The sequence below is a fragment of the Anarhichas minor genome, unplaced genomic scaffold, assembly GCF_050575085.1.
Source record: "Anarhichas minor isolate MPS153535 unplaced genomic scaffold, ASM5057508v1 ptg000024l, whole genome shotgun sequence".
In the NCBI taxonomy this organism is placed as follows: Eukaryota; Metazoa; Chordata; class Actinopteri; order Perciformes; family Anarhichadidae; genus Anarhichas; species Anarhichas minor.
This window is the reverse complement of record NW_027466470.1, coordinates 14,387,846-14,408,633: the sequence shown is the minus strand read 5'-3', so window position 1 is coordinate 14,408,633 and position 20,788 is coordinate 14,387,846. Positions and strand designations below refer to the sequence as shown.

Sequence of the window (20,788 nt, the reverse complement as noted above, 5' to 3'; positions counted from 1 at the left end):
CTTAGCGTCTCACCTACACTGGTATATCTTATATAAACAATGAGGAGGGCTCAAAATGTCCTTGTTCTGAATCTCAAAAATGAAGATTGTTCCTCAAAAGATGAGAGGAGTAGAACAGAGACACACAGAGAGAGAGAGACAGAGAGCGTAACTCTGTGTTTGGCTGTAGTGGCAGCCATCAGCCATCACAGTGGTTATGTAATGTTTGCTGTACAAGGCCAACGGACGAGTGAGATGAATGTAAATGACGCTGCTTCCTCCTTTCACCGATGTGGAATCAGGTTCACTATCACTCGAATCCCCCAAAAACCAGAGTAATAAACCATCCAGCCCTGGACAGGAGAGATGTATAGGTTACAGTGAATTGTGCCTTGAAGTCATGGTGGCTAGCGAGTTGTTTTGATGCTTGGATAATACTCTCATTTGAGCCCCTCCACTTTTCACTTACTTTCTATCCATTTCTGCCTCTCTCCCCTCACCTCCCTCTGCCTCTCTCCCCTCCCTCTCTCCCCTCACCTCCCTCTGCCTCTCTCCCCTCCCCTCCCTCTGCCTCTCTCCCCTCACCTCCCTCTGCCTCTCTCCCCTCACCTCCCTCTGCCTCTCTCCCCTCCCCTCCCTCTGCCTCTCTCCCCTCACCTCCCTCTGCCTCTCTCCCCTCACCTCCCTCTGCCTCTCTCCCCTCACCTCCCTCTGCCTCTCTCCTCTCACCTCCCTCTGCCTCTCTCCCCTCCCTCTCTCCCCTCACCTCCCTCTGCCTCTCTCCCCTCCCCTCCCTCTGCCTCTCTCCTCTCACCTCCCTCTGCCTCTCTCCCCTCACCTCCCTCTGCCTCTCTCCCCTCACCTCCCTCTGCCTCTCCCCTCACCTCCCTCTGCCTCTCTCCCCTCACCTCTCTCTGCCTCTCTCCCCTCACCTCCCTCTGCCTCTCTCCCCTCACCTCCCTCTGCCTCTCTCCCCTCACCTCCCTCTGCCTCTCTCCCCTCACCTCCCTCTGCCTCTCTCCCCTCCCTCTCTCCCCTCACCTCCCTCTGCCTCTCTCCCCTCCCTCTCTCCCCTCACCTCCCTCTGCCTCTCTCCCCTCCCCTCCCTCTCTCCCCTCACCTCCCTCTGCCTCTCTCCCCTCACCTCCCTCTGCCTCTCTCCCCTCACCTCCCTCTGCCTCTCTCCCCTCACCTCCCTCTTCCCCTCACCTCCCTCTGCCTCTCTCCCCTCACCTCCCTCTGCCTCTCTCCCCTCCCCTCCCTCTCTCCCCTCACCTCCCTCTGCCTCTCCCCTCACCTCCCTCTTCCCCTCACCTCCCTCTGCCTCTCTCCCCTCACCTCCCTCTGCCTCTCTCCCCTCCCCTCCCTCTCTCCCCTCACCTCCCTCTGCCTCTCCCCTCACCTCCCTCTGCCTCTCTCCCCTCACCTCCCTCTCCCTCTCTCCCCTCACCTCCCTCTCCCTCTCTCCCCTCCCCTCCCTCTGCCTCTCTCCCCTCACCTCCCTCTCTCCCCTCACCTCCCTCTGCCTCTCTCCCCTCACCTCCCTCTGCCTCTCCCCTCACCTCCCTCTGCCTCTCTCCCCTCACCTCCCTCTGCCTCTCCCCTCCCCTCCCTCTGCCTCTCTCCCCTCACCTCCCTCTCTCCCCTCACCTCCCTCTGCCTCTCTCCCCTCACCTCCCTCTGCCTCTCCCCTCACCTCCCTCTGCCTCTCTCCCCTCACCTCCCTCTGCCTCTCTCCCCTCACCTCCCTCTGCCTCTCCCCTCACCTCCCTCTGCCTCTCTCCCCTCACCTCCCTCTCCCTCTCTCCCCTCACCTCCCTCTCCCTCTCTCCCCTCCCCTCCCTCTGCCTCTCTCCCCTCACCTCCCTCTCTCCCCTCACCTCCCTCTGCCTCTCTCCCCTCACCTCCCTCTGCCTCTCCCCTCACCTCCCTCTGCCTCTCCGGCAACAAAATCTCCGACTCCCGAGTCTGTTCCGGGGCCTGTTTCCATAGCAACAGGTTACCATGGAAACTAGGTGACAGTGCAGTGCTTTCCATCGTGCCATCGCCGGGCGAGAGGTGTTTCGGAAAAAGGGAAAGTTTGTCCGCCTTCTGTTTACCGAACATCGAGATGAAACTGCGGGGTTTGATGTTACACTTTTAACGTGCATTTTAATTAAACCTCCAGAGAAAGTGTTATTATGTTGATAAGTGATGTTGACATTCGTGCAATTTTGAATAAACTTTGACAGAATATTTGAGTAATTTTTAAACATCCATCTTCATCCAACCAATATTCAAAGGAAGAGTAAATCTTGAGATGTGGAGGTTTTTATCAGTCAATCAGGGTACTTTTAAGATTCCTGAATCTCCGTTAATACAGTGTTTGAAACAATTAAATCCATGTCCGTTGTGTTCACCTGACATTTGTCCAATACATCAAATCAAATGTTGACCCACTTGCAGAATTCCAATGTGTCCATCCATAATCTGTGATATTTCCCTTTTCTCTACTCTCTTTCTCTCTTCTATCCTAAAAAAATCTTCAACTGCATGTCTCTCTGAGCCTCTGCGTAGTGTACAGAGCGACATCCAAGGGCTTGAAATAACTGTACCACTTGCCAAATGATGCAATTATACAAAAAATTGGACTTGGCTTTTATGTCGCTTTAGATTTAGAAATAGACGGGAGGAAAGAGATAACAGCAGGGCGTTTTGGTAGACAAAGCTACTCACGTGTAGAGGGAGGGAGGGCAGGGGGGTATGTTTTCCTGTCTTACATGTTCAGAACCGTTCTAATGCTCCACAGTGCCTCCACTTTGGAACCACTGTATGTGGTCATTTTGCTCTGACATGTACAGTATGGATATTAAAATTACAGCCCGGCCGTGTGAGCGTCCCTGTCTGCTGTGGGTTTTGTTTGTAGCCAGATTATTGTTCCAATATTTAATTATGAAAAACAACAGCCTGGGGCCGCGTTGGATTTTCACAAAACAATCACAGCTTCTTGAATCCAAGTTGCTTCATCCAGTCCTCGATCAGACGGAGAGAGCGATGAAGAGACAGACAGAGGGGCTGGAAAGAAGGAAAAAAAGAAGAGTGACGGATAAGCAGAGCACAAACAAACAGAAGGTGCGACAGTGCGATGGAGAGACCGTGTTACGCCTGCTGCTGAGGTGGCATCAGCTCCTGCTACTACCAAACTGTTTTCTTGCGCTATCACGCAACAATGAGCTGCACCGATGTGCACAAACGAGTCGGCTGCATCATAACTGCAAATTGAAGCTTGTATAGCATGGAAAGTTTGATAATCTTTTCCCCAGTCGAAGCAGTACTTTATATCAGAGGGTGGTGGGTGTGAGGGACCTAAGTGGGCGAGCTTCAGCCCGCCCCTCTTCTGCTCTACAGCCGACCTGGTTTGAGGCACGTGAAGAGACGCTGCTGTAGCAGTCTACAAACTGCACGTTCTGCCTGCAGGATCCGCTGCTGCCACAGAAATAGCTCCAAAAATAATAGCAACAGTTCAGCAGTACTCGGCACCATTGAGGGCACTATTGAGTGTCTGTTGAATTGAATGTGACATTTTAAGGTTGGACAAAGCAGCTCAGTGAGCATTGGATTCTTTGTTGTGGTTACTCGCTGGATGGGCCAGAAACAGTCACAAGGAATGAGGTGGATTCAATTTTTCCAGGCATTTTCAGGCGCTCAGTTTGTAGGCTGTTGATGATTTTTCGAGCTTTGATGTGCAGTGTTACTCTCCAGCTTTGATGCCGGTGGCAAGATGCAAAGGGATTTGTTCAGTCCCCTTTGGGATTAGCTCTGGGAAAAGCACTCTTGATGTTGTTTGTCATTACTGTCCATAGAAATCATGCTAGCATGCAATGGTGGAAATATGCAGTCAATTATACTAAAGGCATATCAGATACATGCTACTTACATCAGAATCTGATTTTAAATTCTATTTGATGTTCTTTGCATGCGACTTTGCATGTGTTAGTCTATTAACTGTAATGTATGTATACTTTCCATTACTACTAACCATTAGATCATAGGTTTACATACCCCAATTAATATTTTTGGGATTTTATCACTATGCCACACATGTTTATATGCATCCTCTCAAGTACAGAGGAGCTGGATACAAGTTAAGGGAAGTAACTCAATGGGAATTCTCCAGTTACTAGAAACATATCACACAGTTTGTTCTTGTTTTGCTCCGACTGAGAGTTCACAAAGTTACATAAGTTATCAAAAATGTAGCTCGAGTACTGATGTGTCTGGTTCAATTGCCCTTGATGAGAGTTTTCAGTATTTTTAAGCGTGTCCATTTTGACTAATGGGTCATTCTAACTTGTGTTGCAGAGATTCAAGAAACAAAACACATCCATTGGAGAAACGATATGTATTGGAGAAAGCGGCGTGAGCCATATTTCCTGACCAAAATAATCATAGAAATTAGCCCGATGGATTAGCTATTATATATATATATATATATATATATATATATACCTAACTGCATAGGGATCTGCTGCGGAGGCTTGAAGGCTAACCAAACCAGCTGCGTATTAATCTGCACAGCCCACATTTTGTTTAAATGTTAGTTGTTGTTGTTTTAGCATGTGAGGATACGAGACTGCATTCAGCAGCAGCTCCGTCTACTTTGCAGAGTACTGTGGAAGCCATTTAACCATTGTGCTATGTGTGGTACTTTTGGTTGTGTATATATAGATCCTGATGCTGCAGTACAACAGACAGGGAATTCCTCTGGCTGTTAAATATGTATAAAAGCCTCATTGGCGGTGACTCAGTCCCACTCCAGTCACTTCAACATCAACTCCTACGGTCACTGCTGCTTTACGCTCACTGCGGGAGCCCAGTCCAACCAGGTGGAAGTAGAAAAACACCGTCAGTCAGCGTGGGGCATCCCAGCCTGCCCTGCTCAATGCCTCTCAGCTCGATTTCATCCATCTTGATCACATGAGATCAATATCATTCCTGATGTATTTAATGACGCCAGCAAGGTGTGGTTGAGCAGCAGCTGTCCAGACTACTGTACTGTAGGTTTCGCCTTTCCAGGAGAGTCATCAGAGGCGTCAGAGTGGAGCCAAGTCTCCTTTGGAGCCTTCCAACTTCCAGTAAATGTTGCGTACCTCGGGGCAGACTCTGTTCAGACTCCCTCGTTGACCAGATGCCAGGAAAGTACATTTTGCATCAACAGCTTTGTTGACAGAGAGTACCTTTTAATTGTTTCATTCATTAAATAGAGTTGCTGGCTATTGCATTGGGAGTGTTCATTTGCTGCTACTTTCTATGGCCTGGAGGTAAGTGTGTTGTGGTCTGACATTGGGCAGATTTTTGATATTTATCAGTTTAGCGTGAGGAAAACGAATATGCACCTGCACACCCACACAGATGTCTTTGACTACTCAGAGTGGGAGGAGCTCTGTTGAGAATTACACGTCACTCTATGCGCCAATATAAATGATAATGAAATAAGTTGTCCTGCCCTAACAGGCAATTGAGGTGTCCAGTAAGCCCAGTAAAGAATACATCTCTTTTTATAGCTTGTAGTCTGCACTTCCAACTAGCATTTTCTGCCCCTCTCGTGCTCTGTAGTCCCCACTGCTTTAATGTGGATCCAGTTCCTCCTCCCCCTCCCTCACATACAGTACGGTCACACTACACTGGGCTCGAACCCATCACTTGTTCCCCTGAGTCTGCAGCTCTGACTGCGAAGGCTCTAACACTTGCTGTATAATGAGACCGTAGAAGCACAGTTAAAGAGCAGTTTGATGATCTAGTATTTAATGAGTCTCGGCCTGGTTTTGTGTGAAGAGCAAGAGCTGCTTTATCATTTTTGGCAGTATAACTGGAAAGGACAAGAGTGCTGTCTTACTGCACATCGGCACAGAGTTGGGAGTTAATTGAAGTGTTACCCGGATAAGGAGGCAATTCTAAGATTTGAACGCCCCGTTTCATCGGCTCTTGTACAGGCCGGGAGTTAGGGGACATATTCTGTCATGTGTAAACCTTTTAACGGATCAAACCTGTGACTGGTTGTCTTAGCCCATTTGATTCAACCCATGTGTACTTCACATTGCTGCTACTGTTGTGTGTTAAGGTTTTGAGTCTATCCCCCCCCCCCCCCCCCCTCCAGGCAATCAGTGCTTTCCTTTAATTTGCGTGCAGCGTTAAAATCAATTCACACTCTTGAAACTTGCTTGAGTTGTGAAAACCATCCGTCAAGTCTGCAACGTTTGTGACAAAATGACATTATCGTTCCCGTGACCCAGCAGAAGCTTTTAAACAAAAACAGTCATCCTTGCAAACACGATCGACACCGGTGTAGTTGAGGATATACAGTCTGTCATCAAGCACTGTTGAAATATTAATATTTGACCGAGAACAAAATACAAACTGTCGTCAATCAATTCTGCCGTACAGTAAGTCCAGAAGAGACTCCATGCTGACCAATGGAAAGCGTGCAGCTTTTGACACTAATTGGCTCGTTCTGTGTTGTGGCGCCTTCACACACAGCTGCCCGCCTTGACAAATAGAGTTCCTAATATGGCTTTAAAATGTAACAAATGTAGTTCAGGAACAATCAACCGAGGCTGCAGTTATACGTTGTGTATATCAAAATCACAAATAGATGAGCCGCCTTGCTTTTTTTTGCACCCAAACTTCAAGAATAAATTAGCCGAAGTTGTTTATTATTTTATATCTTTCTTTCTTTTTTTTTTTTTTTGTCAGGTTGTTATGGAAACTGGCCCGCCCACGTCTGCAGCAGTGCTGTGCTGTACAAAAGTGTTTTCTACCTCTAATTCTCTCCACAGTCACTCAGTAAATAGTTTTACTGTTATTATTCAGCACAACTTGCACACGGCAAACAAACTGGCACTAGAAAACCATCTTGGCGATTCATGTTGTGCTCTTTGGAGCCTCCGGAGGTTTGTCATAGGAGTCGTCTGATGGGGCCACTGCAAATCTTGGTTGCACACCAAAAACAAAGCGATTGTATCTGGGTGACACCACTGTGTGTAGCCAGTACTGTATGTGAACCAGTGAAGGACGCAGTAAATGTACCAGTGTCCTCTAAACCAATAAACCAATCACGATACATTGACCTGTTACTCTTATTCTGTCCGACAAGCACCAGCTCAAATGAATCGGTTTCCCTCAGCGGGCCAGAGTGAACCTTTGCTCCCCCTCTCTTACCTCTTCAGGGGGAGACTGAGCAAAGTAAAGACAACTTACTTGCTGCACTCAGGAGTGAATGTGCCTCTCCATGATGATGGGGTGCAAGATTATTTTTTTTTTTTTGATTAGTCAAGCCAGCGAGGAAAAGCAAAGGAGAACTTTTGCTTTGTCGTAGGATGAGTCACTGAGAGGTCTCCAGTGGGGGAAGAGTCACAGAGGCAGGGAGTGCCAGAACAAAATGGAAGGTAATGACAGTAAAGGGTTTAGAAAGAACAGTTTTCAACCTGTATTACCCCACTTTCGGGTAATAGTTTGAATTTGTGACGGCCCAATAGGCAATGCTGGGTGCCAATGTAGTCAGTGCTGAGATGAAGCTCAGATGTTTCTCGTAATTTGTATTGACAAGTTCTGTACCCTACTTTAAAAAGAGGAAAATAAAGTGAGAGTAACAGAGACAACATCTCAGTTATCTTCCTCAGAGCTACCTCGGAAGTATCAAAGTGTTTCAGGCGTCAATTTTGTGTCATGTAACATTTTGTTGGTTTCAGTTTTAGTGGCTCCCCGCGCTGCTGGCCCATTGAACGGACAGGACTGTGTCAGTGTGCTTCTGGAACTTCCACCCAGCTGTCCCCCCTGCCCCATCCCACAGAATACCCCTTCAGCAGTCAGACACACTGGCCCATTTCTCTTCCTTCTCTGCTTCTCTTCTTGTGTCTCCCTCTGCGTCTCCAGCTGCTGCCAAACGCTTTATCTCCGACTCGCCAAGCTTAGACTTTATTGAAGCAGTTGTTTATGTTTTGGCTCTTGTATCTATCCATAATGTCTATCTGTATTGATTGACTTTTTCATTTCTGTCCAAGCAGTTAAATATGCATTGTCAGTTTATGGCTAAAAACTAATCATATAAAGTAGCACATTAGCTGCGGTGTAAGTTGTTAGCGGCAAGTGTTGCTAAATAGGGAATGGCTGCAATAAACTAATTACCCAACCGCTGCTGATGCTAGTCTACCCACAAGAACTTAATGGATAATTACATATAAGTGCAAGCAAGGGCTTGATAAGTGTAATAAGTGTCCTGGGCTTTAAAAGGTAGCGTTTGATTTAGAGACGGAGGAAACGGAGGTGCAGAGGGAGCGAAAGGGAGCCAGCCAAAGAGAGGGGAACACCCTCTCTCCTTTCCCTCTTCCTGCGTCGAAGCCAAACGTGTCACTGTACCAGCTGCTCACGTTTTGCTCCAGTTTCTCTGCGGTTTCACGATTTTTGAAAAAACTGTTCTGAAAGGCATGATGAATTTATTAATTACACATTCGCGAACTCTGTGCCTTCCCATCCAGTACAAAGTGTTTCACAAAGTCTGCATCATTTTATCGTCATACTGCACCACGAACAGCAAACATTGCTTAATTAAATTGAATATTTATCTGTGGCTGCTATCAAGTGGTGTCTGTGGATGAGGAAAGTTTTTACTCAAACTCAACTGCTCAAACACACACAGGTTTGTGAGTATAGGCATTTAAAAGCAGTGCAAGGATGCTGGGAGCATGACAGTGGGCGGATGTGGGTGTCTGAAGTGTGTCTCTGTCTTTCTCCGCCGGTGTGAAAAGAAGTTCAGTAATTAAAGCCAACCTCTCACTGGTCCCCAATGGAAAGGGAAGGCAGAAAGGGTGAGGAGGCTGTGAGAGGGAGTGGGAGAGATAAAGAAGAAAGGAGAGATAAAAGCCAGAGACAGTTATTTTTGATGAAAAGGGAAGAAAGGGAAGTTTTTAATTTTAGCTTGGCATGCCAGATTGCCATGAGGGGAGAATGTGGCGGCTGAATGCGAAGATGCTGATCGGTTAGACAGGGGTCCACGCACGGGCACGGACACAACGCACACACTGACACTAACGTTGCGTCTCGCAGCACGGGACACGCGGTTGAAAACCTGCCCGAAGACGAGAGTTTCCCCTCATTTTAAAGGAAATGACCAACGCACAGCTTTCAGTTTTATTCACGTTGAAGAAGCGCTTCGTAAACAGATCAGCAGTGAACCAGCTCACAGCTACATTTATTGTAAAAAAAAATTGTTCCTTGTTTTTATTGAACTCCGGCATTCACCTAAAGTCAACCCGCTAATTAGGCTACTGAGAAAGACTTTTCTGACACACAGTCGTGCTTGTCTGCAGACTGAGAAAGCCTCAAACCAGTGGAATGTTGATGTTCATCTCCACTGTAAACATTCAGTGTACTTTTGTGTTGTTCGAGCTTGTGTTCTCATATCAGCGCCGCTCATTATCCAAACTTCCTGGCAATCTCCTCGTCTAACGAAGGCGTGAGTTCCTCTGTTCTGCTGCCTGGTGTTTTTGTTTTGAGAGGTGTCTCGTTCTGACCTACATACGTTACCGTGACCGGCGCTAAACTTTTGTCTCCATGACAACGTGAGGCGTGAGAGGGAGGGACGCGCCTACTTGAAAGCCGGGATGTTGTCGTCTTCCTACGATAGCCCGAGCCTCCACACGCCCACACGAACTGATTTATACCAGAGCAAATATCCAAGAAGGTATCAAGCCTAGAAATCTGCATTTTAAATCGGCGTTTTTTCTGTAATGTTAACTCGCGCACAGAGAAGCCATTTTTTTTAGGGTGGATAGATGTTGAGGGAGAGAAGAGAAAAGGTCTTTAATGTATAATTTATCTATGCAGTGGGTGGGTGGAAGGTGATGGGGTGTGAGCTGGGTGAGGAGAGGGGAGGACAGGAGGGTAGCAGAGAGGAAATTTAGGGGGGGAAAGGTGGGAGGGCAGAATATAAGAGGCAGGGAGTTGGAGGCTAGAGAGGGAATCCAACACTCACGTTTGCCCTGTTATCCATCACTGTGCCAAGTACTGTGAGTCTTCCAGTGGGATAATGTGTCTGCATTAAAGAATACATGTGATCACAAGTATGCATGTTTATTATGTTGGTTTGCTCTTGTGCATATGGAGCGCCTAAGACTTAGAAAAACTGCTATTATCTTTTTAAAAGGTGTATTATTTTCTAATAATAAATTTTTATTTTTAAAACATGTTGCAGAGGAAGCCACTTTGCTTGTGCAGCAACAGCCCACTCGCTCAGGCAAATTTATACTCGCTTCTCCAGTGCAGATGGTGCCTTATAGCGTTTGCACATTTGGCTCTTGAAGGCAGGAGCTTGGAGGAGGAAGAAGAGACAATAAGGGATAAAATAGGGATGGAAGGATGAAGGAAGCAAAGCAGGCTGTTGCACCCCTGGAGGGAAGAGCAGAAGAGCAGATCTGCTTTGTTGGTAGACCATCATTGAGACCTCATTCTCTCACCCCTCCTCCCTCCCGTCTTTGCTCTCTTACCACCCTCCTTTTTTCCCCCTCCTCCTTTCTCTCACCCACTCCCTCGTTGTTCCTCTGTTTCCTCAAGACATTTACACGTTTTTGCCATCCACATGTCTGGCTGCGGTGTCGGTGTAAGGTGAAATTGAAAGGAAGAGAAGCGGTTGATTTCAAATGGACATTACTTCAGGGAGGGGCTGCAGTGAGGGGTCTACGGAGCTACATGAGACCAGCGAACAACCACAGAGAAGATGGGAGGGATTCTATAAACTATGAAAATATGACCTAAATAAAAAGTGCACCTCCTCATCCCTGTTCTCTCTGCCCCAGTTCAAGTATTTGTTCTTACGTGCATGTTTAAGGGCTGCACAGGCTGCATAGCCATGTGTGTGTGTGTTTGTGTGCACAAGTGTGTGTGTACCTATACTGTCTCTAAAGGAGACAGTATAGGGGCCCATACAAGTCTGCTGACCGGCGATAGCACTGCCTCACCCACAGGGAGGTTGGTGCGCACACACACAAATGTACCTCTGCTTGCCTCTCACTAATCACCCCCCACACTAAAGCCTCCATCATTGGTTCAGAATGGGCAAACAAAATAACAAAACAATAATAACTTATTAGTGGGCAAACCACAATGTTTTTTGATTCTCCCACATTTTTGGATGAAACCCATTCAATGCAAGGACGGACTGAAAGATGTTGTTTTGTCTTTTGAGATGGTCATTGTGTCATTTAAGGGGATCACAGAGTTATAAACTGTTATTGTGCATTGATCGAGAAGCAGAGCAGACTACACATTGGACCCTGACCGGTTCTAGCTTGCCGTCCTTCATGACTTGGCGATCGGCAAGGAAGTGAAATGGACCAAAATTACTGACACACTTTAACCACCGCCAATAACATCATTCCTCTTTCACTTTGCCTCATAAGACTGTTCTAGAGTCATCTCAGACAGGTTGAACTCATTTCAAACAAAGATAAATAATGAAAGTGGTGAAACACCAAAAATAGGTATCCTCTGATAATTTGACCAGAAAAGTCTTAACTCGTGGTCCACCTTCTAGTTTGGTAGTTTTTAACCTCATCTCATGGTCTTTAAAAGCAAATCGAGTTGAAGAAAAGAGATGAAGGCCGTGGTTTACAGCCGGTAAGTGGACGTTGAGTTATGTTGATGCAGGAGAATTTGAAAGACACTGTGTGCGCGCTTACTGCCTCAGGAGCCTCAAACGTACCTTTTCAATCTTATATGAACCCGGATTACGTAACATGAAAGTCCTGCAGAGTGATATCACAGAGTAAGATGTGGCCACCCTCTCCTCATCTGACCATCGTACCAGTTATCTCATGTGAAGTATCTTTAGGCTCAAAGAGGAGGTAAATAGGATGAATATTACTATTGCAGTCCAGTGTGAGCAGGAAGACAAAGCGATGAATTGGAGGAATTGAGGACACAGAGAAATGTCATTCTTATTGGATCGAGAACTTATCTTCTCATTGACTATTGCCGAAAGGTCAGGCGGGGACTTGACTGACCTATACAAAGTTCATATTTCAAAGTTCATTTGTTTCTCCCAGTACAAAGACTGTTACTTCTTAATTGTTAATGGGGTGATCACAGAAAGGCTAGACAATGTTCTGATAATATAACACTAAACAGTTGATCGCCACATGAAGAAATATATGATTGATATTACAATATTGTTGACCATCTCAAAATGGCAGTGGAATTACCTGGAATTCCTCATGGGGGATCTGAACCCCGGATCTCATGTTTCCTCTTTGTTGCAGTGCACTCAAGGCGGGTCAGGTCACTCAGACGCAAGCTCCTTCCACCACACTGAATAATTCAGGAGAGGCCATGATGCAATGTGTGTGTGTGTGTGTTTGAGTAAATCATGTCGTGTGTGTGTGGAGTGTGTATGTTGAGGAATGGTTTCAGTGGAGTGTGAGTGTGTGAAGATGGGCGCTAACGGAGTGGTTTCCTCTGTGCTCTTGGAGAAGCCCTGTGGCCCACTTAGGATCAGCTTACAGATGTCGGACTGAGAGGGGATTTTGAAAACTGACTTCTTCACTTGGGTGTAGCAGCCAGTGAGCCTTCCTCCACCTGTTGACTCGGTTAGAGACTCTACATTAGGCACATTTAAGATCAACACTTGTTTGTCTGCGGCATTCAAAGCACAACATCACATGCGAACAAACCTGCCACTGTCGATCCTTTATCATAGTAATGCCACCACTCTGATCTGTGGGTGGATGATTTGCATAGTGCCAGAGCTGTTGTCGTAGTACGCATGCTGATATACATACAGAATATGTATGAATATGACTCACCACACACTTGAGCGTGAGAATCTCGGTCAGTAATGTATCCTGAGAAACCCATGATGTGGGGTGGGGGTAATGTGTCAGCTTGTTTAAAATGTCCTTAAATAACGGAGTTTAGTGTTCACGCCGTCCTCCAGCTGCCGGCCTAGCTTACAAGCCGTGACGGTTATGGCCGAGGTGTTTTCTATAGTTCAGTGTCTCGTCTTGGGTTGCAGTGACGTCAGTCCTCTAATCAGCGGTGACATAAGGGTCTGGAGTTACACTGCACAGGTACAAAGTGTGCACCCATACATCTCAGTGGCATGCATAATGGCTGAAGGGTGAGGTCAGGATGATGCACTTTAACTCCCACTTCGGTCTAGTCACTCACCAAAGCCTCCGGAGGGCTCCACCTGTACTGTACTTTGACTTTTGTGTAGTTCCACTAATCTGACATGGCCTTCCGAGGAAACTGTCGTGATGTATTTTTAAGGGAAAAGATGTGCTCATCAAAAGGGTAAAAAAAGATCAGTTCTACTGAGCATTTGTACCTCTTTTAGCTCAATATCTTTTGTTTTATAGCACACATATGTACTGTACTGTACGAGGACTCGTTGAGGCTACTTCAGCCCAAACATTTGAGGTGGGTTAACAGCTAGCCTAGCCCTGTCAAAAGCAATACAATATGCCTTTCAACAACTCCAAAGCTGTGTTGTATCGTCTGTATGTTGCACTTGTAGAAACAGAAAAGGGGTCCAGCGAGCAGTAGGCTTATTCTGTGAGCTATTTCTTGACGGACAACACCTGTTCATATTATGGGGTTGAGTAGCAGTAATCCGCTCCATTTTTTATTGTGATTGTCATGGCTTCAATTCTGAATTCTGTCAACTCTCTGCCATGTTTTTGTCAGGCACTTCTTAATGTAGATCACTCTACGCTTTACCCTCCCATTGCTGTGCATTGTATTGCTCATTTCATCCCATATTCAACAACCCCTCCACCCTTCCTCTAGTTTTTCCTCCGTGTCACAGTGGAGAGTGAATAATTCATGTTCGGGCTGCTTGCTGGTGGAGATGAATCATGTGAGAAGAGCAGGATGCACGTGCTCGTCTTCTCTCCAAGGACCCCAGGACAACATGGGGGGGGGGGCACTGTGCTCCTCCACAGCTTTATAGACCACAACTACCCCGTCCTACAGGACATTACCGTCCCAGCTTCCATGAAGGTCACACGTGAGCTTCACGCTAGTTGCTCTGCCTTCAAAGCTCAAAGCAGCAGCTTCTCACTATACATACTTTATCTACAGTCTATGGCATTAGGGCCTCATGAATTAGCTCATAAACGATGTCTCTAGACAACATGTTTATATTTAGTTCACTGATCCCTTGGAACAATAAATGTCCATGTAGTGGTGATTCCTTATATAATATTTCAAATTACCAATAGAGACGCCCTAAAAAAAGTCTCAAGTCCCAAGTCAAGACCACCTAGCCCCATGTGAAGTCTACGTCTACTTTACTGCTGGCCTCCAACGTTAGGGAGCTAACATTAGAAACAGCTGATTGTTGATTTTAAAAGACAACCTTTTAGGCGACCAAATCTTGAATACAACAATTGTATTGCCATGCTAACAGTGTTGAGGGCTCATTTATTTCACATTTTCAAATGGTGCCACTCAATGCTAGCGAATAGAAGCTTAATCCATAACTGGTCAGAGAACATTGTTAGCCTTCACTCACCTCTCCTTAAATGTTGAAAGTCATTGCATCTCTCCGGCCGCATGTTTTGAATGTTGTAGAATATGTGACCATATGTTGACCCAGTCTACATGTTTGATGAATGAAACACAAAAAGTTTGTTGCTCACAGCTCTGCAGACTCTGTTCCCTCTCTCCCACTCACACCTTTTGTCTCTGGAGAAACTCCCTGCCTGAACCAAACTAAATGTGTCTCTGCATGCATGTGTTTCTGTCAATTCCCACATTCTGTGTTCTGTGTGTGTGTGTGTGTGTGTGTGTGTGTGTGTGTGTGTGTGTGTGTGTGTGTGTGTGTGTGTGTGTGTGTGCGCGTGTACTCGTATTTGCCTGAGCTCTGCAGTTCTCTCAATCTAACCGTGTCCTGATGCACACGTGTATCTCACACGAAGGATCAACTCACTGGTGTGTTGATGGACCCAGAACAAGAATTATTCATATAGAGGGACCCTCACAGTTTTCCTACTGTCACGCCGTGTTATCAGATCGCATGGCTAAACAGCCAGCACTGCGGACTGAAAATCTCCATGCTTAACATTTGCTCTGGCTTACAGCGACGCAGTGCCATGTGCCTGATTGGAGGGATACCAATTTCAGATAAAATACCTCAAATTAGTGTGTGGGTCTTGTTAGTAGGGCTTCTAATACTCTTCCTCTCCTCTTTCTTCATTGTTCTTCCAGGTTAGACGCTGCTTGAAGCCTGGAGGACGATTTGTCTCTATAACCTTCGCCTCACCCCTCTTCAGGAAACGCCTCTATGCTCGCACAGAGTACAACTGGTCGATTAAGAAGTATGGTTATGGAGAAGGCTTTGAATATTTTGTGTACGTCATGACCACAGGAGAGGAGCTAAGCCCAGAAGATGCAGCTCTAGAGAAAAAGCTACTGGAGGACACCAAATCCCCGCCTACCACGATTGTCACAATGCAAACTAAAGACGAGGAAGACTTCCTGTTTAATATTGACTTCTAGGAATAGATTAACTCTGAGATTCATAAGTAAGCTCTATACTGTGACAATGACCAAAGAAACTCAAACTTCTCCACGGTCACTAATGCAACAGAAACGGCCTTCGTGACCACAAATGCCTTACAGTTATGTCATTTTATAAGAATGAACTGTTGTGTATTTTTAGTTGCGGTTTATGTCGGGCACAGATGTTCACATCTGTGAGGATGGATTGTTTTATACAGGATTTAGACTATGCACCACCAGCCACACTCGATACAAATAAAATACAAATAACTTTCTGTCACGATAGCGAATAGTGACCAAATATACATTCAAATCTATGTGGTGAATTCACCATCATTTGCAGTTGTTACATTTCCAAAAAAGAGTTGGAAACAGTTGCATAATAATCATGTTTGAGACTAATCAAAAGAAACCGTGTGGTACTTATTTAGACTATTTACAACATTTACACAAGTGTATTGGTCATTCATTCAGTTTGTGATTACTGTGGACTCTGACTCATCGTGTTTCTGTCTGTGTCATCATTTTCAGAAGCTGCTACCATCAGCTTCTGTTGTGGTGCAGTTCATAATACGTAGAAGCTTTTATCTTTGAAAAAACTATTTTACATCCCAGTGTTCTTAATTGTTCTGTCTGTCCATACATCAGAAAGATGCAACAGTCTCTGCTTCTATGGTGCCGCACAAGTCTGCCCATGTGGCAAAAATTTGCAAGACAAACTGGCACGTCGAGACACGGTACATAACAGCGGCGCTGACCTGCATGTTCAGTCAGTGTTAAAGTCTATTTATGTGTCAGTCGATTTCTCCCCTTCTGGGTTGTCTGCACCTGGACCATTTCTGCTTTAGACTCCAAACAAAAGCTGCTAATGGAGACATGCAGAGTTTGAAACCAGCCAAGTAACAGCCCACCATGCGTGTTATCTGTTGAGGAAACATGAGATGAGTCTCGGGTCCTGTGCTCTCTGCTGCTTAAATTTAGACCTGAAAGAGAGAGCCAGGCATGCAGACAGGCAGGAAGGCTGGTGACTGGAGGGGGGGGGGGACCACATTGATAAAGTAGAAATCATTTATTTTTAATTCTCCACTGAGATCTAATTACTGCCTATTTTTAAGACTTGAAAAAAAAAAAAAAAGGTGCATGATTTTTCAGATGGCTCTTCTTTCGTTCCATGACTTTCTGATGGTGTAACTGTAGTTTGTTTAACTTCATCTTTGCTGTTGAAAAGGTAAGGTAAGGTGTTCTGGAGCTTTTGATCATATCCCATGATCTTCCTCAGCAGACAGAGTTTAATCAGTTGCCATTTAAGTAACTGTTGGCTAAACCCCCCCCCTTAGTTACTTTTGCTACGCTCGTACGGTGTGTGTTCTCACATGGCACATATGAAATTGTATGGTGAGATTGTTTTATGAAGTACTGTTTTCAAAGTCAAGAATGAATTTTAATCTCAACCTGTTGTGCTCTGCAATAACATGAATATTAACGTTTTTCAAATGTTTTCATCTTTTGTGTCTTTTATACTATAAGAAGATTTCAAACTAAGTAAACAATGATGTGACATTACTGCATTCTCATTTCCTTTGACTGTTGCTGTAGCTTAGCTGACTATTGCGATCGTATATATTCTCTTGTTATCCACACTCGCAAATACACGCTGCACACACACTGTTTCACATATTGTAATGTATCTCTGTCAGACAGTGGTGGTCTCAATGTCCCCCGCTCTGTATCGACCCTTGCATGGTTTATTATCTGTTTTCCATGGTGACATTTGGGTCCACTGCCCTGACTATACCTGAACAGGAGAGTTCCTGTAAGTGCCAGCAGGTTTTATACGTAATGACAATAGAGACGTAGGGGTGCAGCACTGGGACATAAAACACATAATGATGGATTCAACTCTCCGTGTGGTTGGATGGAGGTTGGCTATGGATTTTCCCTTAAAGTACAAGTTCTCCACACTTTTTCCTCCGTTGGACTTAGTTTAGTCTCCCTTCAATTTCAGTTCCGCCAATATATGAATATAGTGGTATAATCCTGTATGTAGAAAATAGTTTTTTGTTGCAAATTTAGTTTTTTGGCTCCCGAAGTCAGACTGACTGATCTGCGATGGCAGAGACCGCGACAGTGAGATTTAACTTGACTGGACTTAAGTTATATAACCACAGAGCATGGGGCAGGCCTCACGCAGGAGAGGCTTAGTCATCATTTTCTGTTTAGCACAAAGCTTTTCGTCTTATTTGCAGATTCTTTTGTTTCTGTAGCTGATCACCTGAGTCATCCAGGTGTCTTAGGCTATGATTTAATATAGAGCACTGCATATTCATGTGTGCCAGAGATAGTAGAGCCAGAATCTTCTCTCCTGCTGCTGATTGTCCTCCATGCTCTGTTGCCCAAGGGCAACAACAACACTAATCTACTGCATGCTCAATGCCTTTCTCTCTCTGTCTTTCTGTCTCTCTCTTACTCTCAGTCACTTATCTCACCACCACCACCACCACCACCCTGCCCTCTCAGTCTGCATCGATTGGCCCTGAGTGCTTTGGTGTGTGGGTGTTATGTGAGGTCTCATGCAACTCCAAAGGTCAACTGCATGCTTTAACCAAACATCTGTGGGTTTTATCTGCCTCACTGTATGTGATGGTGTTAAACTGTATACACAGCACTACTGCCTTTTTTTTTTTTTTTACCCATTCACGTCCGTGCTTACTGCAGCTACACTCAAAGCATCCTCTGTGATTCTTGAAGGGGAATTATTGTTTCCTACAACCATGGTCCTAATTTTGTGGTTTAGTTCTATTGTACTAACAAAGTTATTTATTGATATCTGGGAATGCGGCAATATTAAGAAAACATGTCTAATGGGGCAAGTAATACGGGCGTACAGACCGTCGTACAGGTTTAAAACGAACCCAAAGTTAGTCAAACTTATTCTCTTAGTGCATGTGAGTGCATGTGAGTGTGCCCCAATGACGAGCTCAAGGCCACAGCTCTTCACTGCGCTCATACAGCAGTTACAGACAATAACAGAGTCTCGAAGCGTAGCACCCACCCTCCTGTTCCCCCTCAGGTAAACACTGTTGCCTCTGTCAGCTTTTTTTTCTATTGTTCTCATTGTTAGTGCTGTTAGCTCCGTTAGCTGCAAGACCGGCACCATGCCGGCACCCTTCAGAGGCAATACAAATGCTCCCAATCTTAGCGCCTTTTAGGGATCTTTTCCATCAAAAAATATTTTGTAATTCCTTTATTGCAGTTTAAATCCATGAAAATAAGACCACGCTATAACTTACTGCCTATGAAGCAAGTTGCTACAGACCAGCATAGATAAGATGGAGGGAATCACCAGCTATCCTTGTCAGTGGAAACCAGTCTGCATTGTGGACTGTATATCTGCCCATCTCTCTTGGGGCAGCATAATAGCATAATATATTGTATGGCAGGCTTATGTAACTGGAGGAGGAATATTAATGGATGTCCGCTCAGGATGGGGCGAAAGTGGAATCAGATCAAAGCTCTTTGTTCTCACTGCACACGCTCAGTTTGACCCTAGAGCTGAGAGTTGCTTTGAGCTGTGTGTGTTCATGTATGTCAGAGATAACAGTGCGATGGCACTTAACATTTACAGCTGTCTGCCATAGCTTTTTCTGCGTTTTGCACATAAACCTCCATATGTCTGTCATGCTTGTATTTCTATCCAGTCTTTCTATGTGGCTACACAGTGACTGTCCACTGGGGAGGCATCTACAGCATATCTGTGTTGACCCCAGTATGGCCTGCACTCCCAGCCCCGTCTGCCAGGTCAGGACACAGGAGCCTCAAAGACCTCGGGTTACATCTATAGCTCCAGCTCACAGTCAACTGACCTCTGACCCTGAGAGTTGCAAAATAATGACTTAATTTACGTGTCAACAGAGGGCAGTAGCTCATTAGTTGTTGCCTGGGATGTTCAAGTCAGACATCCTACAAATGAATTTAAAGGATAATTCTGGAGCGTTTTATCTTTGAATTATTGTCAACAAATTGGTCTAAATAAAAGGTCTGTAACCAAAGCTGGTTTCCTAGCTCTAATAACAGTAAACTAGCATAGCAGTGTGAGCATTGTCTTGAGCATTCTTGGGACAACGATGGAGCTTGATGGCACACAATACTTGTTTGTAGGATTAATTAATTGCTGGTTTTGATCTCTTTAGGGCATTGTTATGCCTCTCAAAGTCGTGGCCAGATACATTTTCATGTTGTCCGTCCGTTCCATTCTCGTGAACACAATATTTCAGGAATGCTTGGAGGGAATTTCTTTGAAATTTGGCACAAACTTGAATGATTTGATTAGATTTTGGTGGTCAATGGTCAAGGTGTCTGTGACCTCACAAAACATGTTTTTGGCCATAACTCATAATAATAAGAATGCATATGCTAATTATGACAGTTTCACACAAATGACGAACAGGATAAAATTATGAAGTGATGAAATTTTGCAACTTGACTGGTTAGTGGAGGCATACAACCGTGGGATGGTTCTAGTTCTAATTCTAGTTGTATACTTAGAAGATAAAACAACACCAGTGTTATCCTTTAAGCCTATTGTCTGGACATATTTTACATTAAGAATAACGCATAACACTGAAGGGAGAGCAATGCTGCAGCATATTGATAGAAGGACTTAATTGACTTTTAAAGTCACATGTTCACAGTCACACTCATGATAGGAGAGAGGCACGGAGCAGAGCTGATACAATTCAATATCTGCCCAAATGTGTCAGTCCGGTTCCGGCCTTCCAGGGCCGCCCATTACTGTGAAAAGTGTAATTGTCCATGACCGTAGACAGACACACACTCACACTCACACAAACACGACATCCACAACAACAACCTGATCGATAGCACTATGTGTTCATTCAGTGCAGTGCTCATGTCATCAGGACAGTCAATAATCTCTCTGATGGGAATTTGGTTTGCTACATTGATGACGCTTTGTTGATGTTCTGTTATTAGAGTGAAGTGCAATTCAGTGTCCTAAAGGATTAGTATTAACATTGTTGACAGAACATGTGGCTTTTTATAGATCTGTCCTGATACTGTACATTTTGCTTCAGAGACTGAAAATCTGTCATATCTGCAGCATGATTTTCAGGAAAATTAAAGTGTGAGATTACCAGGAAAATAATTTCTATTGACTTATCGATGCTGTGCAGGTTTGTGTACCGCAGGTGGAAAAGGGGGAATATCAACTGACACAATTTCCTGGCTGACACTGTTGGCAAACAGTGTAGTATTC

General features: G+C 45.1%; 1 protein-coding gene across 1 annotated transcript in view; it reads left to right on the top strand.

Annotated features, from left to right (window-relative positions):
* ece2a (endothelin converting enzyme 2a) overlaps positions 1-15,684 on the top strand; it is a 64,605-nt gene extending 48,921 nt beyond the window's left edge. The window contains exon 4 of the mRNA XM_076098636.1: positions 15,220-15,684. Within this exon, the coding sequence (XP_075954751.1) occupies positions 15,220-15,510 (291 nt within the window). The 3' untranslated portion in view covers positions 15,511-15,684. The remainder of the gene's footprint in view (positions 1-15,219) is intronic.
* The last annotated feature ends 5,104 nt before the right edge of the window (positions 15,685-20,788 follow it).